Source organism: Sitodiplosis mosellana, unplaced genomic scaffold (assembly GCF_009176505.1).
Source record: "Sitodiplosis mosellana isolate CC-2019 unplaced genomic scaffold, AAFC_SMos_1.0 Smas_scaffold_18, whole genome shotgun sequence".
Lineage (NCBI taxonomy): Eukaryota > Metazoa > Arthropoda > Insecta > Diptera > Cecidomyiidae > Sitodiplosis > Sitodiplosis mosellana.
In genome coordinates, this window is record NW_022595260.1 from 1,992,177 (window position 1) to 1,998,100 (window position 5,924).

A 5,924-nucleotide genomic window follows, 5' to 3' on the forward strand; every position below is an offset into this window, starting at 1 on the left:
GTCGTTATTAATACTGGACAACGACATCAATTCCATATTCAACCCTCAACGGGAGTTTCGGCAAGCGACGAAAAAACTTGAAATTCGTAATTTAACGACGTTTACAGAGTAGCATACAATGCATGCACTAGATGTTTGCCACGAAATTGGCCTCCGTTTCATGGGGTTAGTACACTAAAAACTTAAGACAAAAATTAATGTATTCTAGATTAAGGAATTTTATGTAAATTTTAGGGTCGTTTCAATATTAGAACTTGTGCGGCGTTTTTTTTTCTCTCTTTCCCTCCGTGTCTGTTTGTTTCGGTCGACAATATCTTGGCATTTGGCCAAACGCATTTAAACGTCTTCCGAAATTCGAACCGATGTAGTGACATGAGATGGACACACAATAGCAACTCACTCTTGGTTCATAAGCTGAAAATTACTTGACCCTTTCCGAAAATAAGATGTAATTTATTATTCAAAGTTTTTGTCTTCCTTTTGAATGCACCCCATTCAAAGTTGGTACAAAATCGAATTGGACTACAGATATTCCTGATATGGCAACGAGAAAGCGCAAAAGTAGCTGTTCTAAGAAAAAAATCGTAACTTAAATGTATTCGAATGTATCGTGAACGTCATGAGATGATATTGCATGTGTGTGGCGTTAGAAAATGATTTATGGTATGCAATATCACAGAGATTGTGTAGTGTTCCAGCAAACGACGTGTGCGCCATTAAGAAGATTATTGTTTTAAATTCGATGATAATTGTGGTTTTATGTCATTTTTATCGATACCGATCCATTTTTAACACTTTGCATAACTACCTCCGATGGAGAACTATGATGACAGATGGTATAATTTATCAAACCATGGCTAATCATTATGAATTTGACCAGTGTATTCGATTAACACTTCTTTTACTTGCACTTTCAGCGCAACATTAGTAAAAATAGAAAGTTCATCTCCAATATTCGTGGATTTTTTTCTCAAGTAACCTAGGTGAGGTTAGCGCTGTGCCAGAAGTTAAAAATTCAAAATTGATGACCGAACAAGGTTTCGTTTTCAAACATATAATATATAATAATATGTCTGCTGACTTAAATTTCAATAAACAGAGCTAAAAATATTTTTTGGTCGAGCCTTGAGACACCTTCGAATGTTAACAATCAATAAGTGAGACAATATTAATCAATTTTCCTTTGATACATTTCCGCTGTGAATGAGTCCCAATGAGTTTTCGTATGAATAAAAAAATCCAGCACAGTCACCAAATCTTATTAGAGAATTTCGAATATGCATAATTTTGCATAGATATCTGATTTCATCATATGATAAATATGAAGGTTACATGATCTCTGACCCTTATGCCGCAAAATTATGATCGAAAATATGTTAATTACGGTGATGGAATGAAGAACTCCGAAAATGAAAACGAAACGAAGATCGGCTTACCTTCAGTCTATGTTGATGGTTGATGCTAATCATTCAAAGTGGTTTTTCACCATTTTGATTATGTATCTTTTGACTCGCTTGAGGTGTCATCAATCGTATATGGAAAAATGTCTATTTTGCGGGCAAAATTTTGCTCACCAATAATGCGTGTGAACGAATGCGGATATGGATATTACGGGTATTCATCACTTTGTTTACATTATCAAATTAACAAATCGATCTAGTTTGAATATGGTGACATTTTTACCTGTTTGTATTTTCAGAGGGCTTTTCATTTTAATCCAGAATGGCGTTCTCAATTTAAATTAACCACTTAACTCCTAATTGCTGCTTTAATGCCAATGGAAAATTTATACTCGTTCAAAAGACAATAAAATTGATCTACTTCAGACCATAAGAAGAAGGCAAATAGAAGAATTAGGTTTTACGTTTTCTTTATTTGTTATCTACAATTTGAAATAATTGTGGCAGACCCGCTTGGTTTGGATCGGAAGCACCACATACAAAAAGTTTCAACATGTTCTAAATCTATGAAACTATTGAGTTCTAATCTAACCAACCAATGATTTCAACGCATTTGGGTCGATAGCATCTGGACCGCCTGGACCAGCACCTGTTCATTTGAAACAAAAGATATTTAATTAAAAAAATGTTCTGGATTCATGTCTAATTATTTTTTGAATGACGACGACAACTTACCGACGATTGGGTGGAAACCTTCTTCATCAGCTGTATATTTCACCCAGTATGTTTGGCCATCATTTCCCTGGAACGAGTATTGACCAGCTACTTCTTGAGCACCTTTTTCATTAAGCTTTCCGGCTTCTTGGAAAAATTGGCCATTGTCCAATTCATATCTGATTGCATAAAACAGAAATTAATTGATTAAACCAGATGAATAACACTTTTCAAGGAAAAAATCATCACTATTGTTCGAACAAATTATTATTATTAGAACACATTGCTTCATTTTCCAAATTATCTTGATTATTTTCTCTTCATTTTATGAAACACAAACGTGTGAGGACTATAAAAGCAAAAGTTCGTACGAGAATTCAAAGGTGCCGCTTCCGTCGTTGTTGTTGTATTCATTACGAACTTGTGGTTCTTGGGCTGCGACAAATGCGACAGCAAACACTGACAACACAATCAAACTCAATTTCGACATTTTCAACGTGGTTCGATCAAGATCAAATCAAAAACTGACTTGAACATCAATGTTGGTGAGCTTATATACCATGGCTTCAAGTCACACAAAATGACCAGTGACCACACGAAGATACACATGGTAATTTAATTAACATAAGATCTACAAGTGGACGCAATCAACCCATATGTCACAAAAATTTGAGATGATGAGTGGGCTTACGAAAATATGTTGGTTCCTCTTTAGTTTGTAGTTTTTCTATCGTTTTGCCTTCTTTCAGACAGTTTGAAATTCGAATGACATTTGCCAAAAGAGCAGAATATGAGATTAACTTTACATAAAAGATGTCAATCTCTTTGGAAATGAATATTTCATATCTTTAATGATTTATGCTTTCCGGTTTGACCGTTTTCGATAATGTAACCTTGATCAACAACAACAACAAGCGTTTAAAGACCATTAATGCCTTGCGGCGTCTGGTCTGTTTTGTAATGATGGCCTCACTTCTCCTCTAACAGTATTCCTCCTCCAAAACAGCCTGTCGAGAGCCAGGTCTTGCAACCTTGATCTTGAAACAAAATATGTGAGCATAAAAATCGATGTAACTTTCATGAGGAAGACATTCAGCAATTCATATCGTTTGTTCGTATACCATTTGTTTCGTTACATTTCGTATGTATTCAGCAAAGCTCAAAAAGCTTTTTTTGAGTGGAGGAAAGTTTCTTCTACGACAGTGATAGCAGTTTTATATATATATAGATTCAGAGAATGTATCAACATCAATTGGACGGAATCGCAACAACAGCTGACACAATGTTTGCAGCGGATTTTGAGTTACTTTAATCCGACCACTGTTTTCGAGTCAAAAGAGAGTCTTCAACGTAAAGATTCGTGGCTCTTCCTTTAAATGAATTTTCGAGAATGCGGTTGAGTTGCTATAAAACTTTTGAATAAAGCATGAAAGCTTGTTTCAAATGAAGATAAGTTAGTTTTCATAATTCAGGCGGCTATAAAGAAAGTGATAATTTGTTCGCTCGATAGCACTTGAAAAATACACAAAATTGAATATCAAAATAAGTAAAACCTCCCTCTGTTTAAAGGAATCCTTGTGTTAGTGGAGAAGAAATTTCGGCGATTGAAATTTTCCTTCAAAATGACCCCCCAATGAGATAAATTTCACCTCCGATAATAATCATTCTTATTTGTACCTGCAATATAAAAATGTGTATGTATGGTTTACATGCATTTTTATTATACCGAGTGGCCCAGAATAATTGTCACTTTTATTTTAAATTGAATTTCAGTCAGATTTAGTTTTCATATACGACCATTGCACACGAAATCGACCAAGAATTGGATCGACCATCTCCGAATTGGCTGAAAATTTGCGAAAAAAAAATTCAGAAAATTGATATATTCTTGTTTGTTTCGCTAAAAAATAAAATCCATTTACATTGGAAAACAGAAGAAGGCATTTTTGAACTAAAAAAAGTGATTTTCTGCATATAATATTACGAGTTGAAAACATAAGCTGGAACAAGGCCATTTTTCGAACTTTTAGACGCATCAGACAGGAATGAGATAAGTCCAAATCCATTCCTCGTCCAAAAATACGTGGAAATATACTCATACCAGGCCATTATAAGTGGGTTTTCTATGCCATAAGTGCGATTTTGTATGCAGATTTCGACTATTCGCTTGCTCCGTAAATAAATGTCGATTTCAGACCAAATTTATAGGTGAACAGATGTTCGATAGTATTAGAGAAGATTTTAACGGTCTGTTTTGTGCTGCTCTACATGGGCTATCTTTTGACGCAAAAAACGAGCCAAAAAACCCCACTCTTTTGGGATATTTCATATTTTATACTTTGAACCCATTTTTAGAGGGGTCATAGGGAGTAGGTAACTTCGCGGTCAATTCCCTTTCCAACAGTACCAGTGGTTTGGCAATGTGTCAACTATTTCTCAGTTAGTTTTCAGTTGGCGCAAACTACTTTTTTCGATTTTTTCAATTTTCTGACAAATTTACACTGGGTGAACTCGAAAATGTAGGCCACTTACAGCCGTAAGATTTTGGTTTTCTCATTTTCTACCGAAAACAAGACTCTATGCAAATTTTCAACCAATTTGGAGATGTTCGATCCAACTCTTGGTCAATTTCGTGTGAACAATCGAGTTGAACCGCAAAGTGATAATGACCGTGAATAGGTATCTAAACGTGTAAATACCACTATAATGAATAATAAAGTAAAGATTATAGACGGAGAATCTCGCTCTAGCGACTATTGTAAAATATTTTCGAAAACAGGTTGACCTAGACTAGACATATTGACTGATTATATCTTGTATAGCTCTTATTTATTGTAACTTTTCTTTTGAAATTCAGTTCTATTTGAGATTCCTATTTAGCTTGATAAATAATAATGTTCAAATTTACGATCATAGTTTTTGCAGCTATACTCGCCGCGACTTCTGGCGCCTATCATTCAGACGGTTTTGAAGAATTTCGTTTTAATAAAACCGAAGATGGAACTAAAGAATATGACCAAGTGAACACACTAACAAGCACTAGCAAAAAATAATCTAAATATTCAGATATGGCTTAGATGATGGCAAATCATTCCACGGAAGAACGTTTATTGTGAATGATCCCAAATCCCATATATACCTTATGTTCGGTGCCAAAAATATTACATATTGGTTTGAATTCACAGACGATGAATACGATCACAAGAAAATCTCCATCGAAAATCGTTCGTCTCGGTAAGCATATTCAATGGTTTTTCAACATTTTGTTTTTTTTTTCTTTTTTTGAAAAAAAAAAATGAAATCAATTAATTCGCTTTAGTTGAACGAGGTGAAGACGAAGTGACTTTCAAAAACGACTTTATCCGATACACAATTATAATTTCGTTCGTGTATTATGTTCGTTACACCTTGCCAGACAGAGTACGTTGAACATTAAATTAAGAAATACAACAAATAATCGAGTTTTGAATTTAATTGTCAACACAATTTTGTCATCATTTCAGATGGGGTTTAGAGAAAATATACAAAAAGTAAAAGTGGAAACCAAACATTTCCATTCACGTGAGTAAGAGAAACTGTCTTTGTTTGTCAATCGTGACATTTTCAACAACATATATATATAAGAACAACTTATGATTCGTTGAAAAAACAATCCAATTGGACTGTGTATGTTGTATTGCCGGAACGGTGAATTTATTTGATTCACACAAAGTGTGTGACTTTTTGTATTGCCTCCTTCTTGTTCCGAATGAAAAAGCAAAAATTTTTTTATGATTCCATTTGATCGATATATTTCGGCTTATCAAAAGC

The 5,924-nt window shown here is 34.4% G+C and overlaps 1 protein-coding gene across 1 annotated transcript; it reads right to left on the reverse strand.

Moving 5' to 3' along the window:
• Positions 1-1,865: 1,865 nt before the first annotated feature.
• LOC129568405 (flexible cuticle protein 12-like) lies at positions 1,866-2,614 on the reverse strand. The gene is made up of 3 exons (XM_055446224.1): positions 2,486-2,614; positions 2,136-2,293; positions 1,866-2,049 (listed from the first exon to the last, which is right to left on the reverse strand). The coding sequence occupies exons 1-3, from the start codon at positions 2,602-2,604 to the stop codon at positions 1,988-1,990; spliced, it is 339 nt and encodes a 112-aa protein (XP_055302199.1). The 5' UTR covers positions 2,605-2,614; the 3' UTR covers positions 1,866-1,987.
• Between the last annotated feature and the right edge of the window lie 3,310 nt (positions 2,615-5,924).

Bases quoted from the DNA above. Each gene is read 5' to 3' on its own strand.
- LOC129568405 (XM_055446224.1), bottom strand. From the start codon at position 2,604: ATGTCGAAATTGAGTTTGATTGTGTTGTCAGTGTTTGCTGTCGCATTT. The intron at 2,294-2,485 runs GTACGAACTTTT...TTATGCAATCAG, and splicing joins AGCGGCACCTTTGAATTCTC to ATATGAATTGGACAATGGCC. The intron at 2,050-2,135 runs GTAAGTTGTCGT...TCAAATGAACAG, and splicing joins AGGTTTCCACCCAATCGTCG to GTGCTGGTCCAGGCGGTCCA.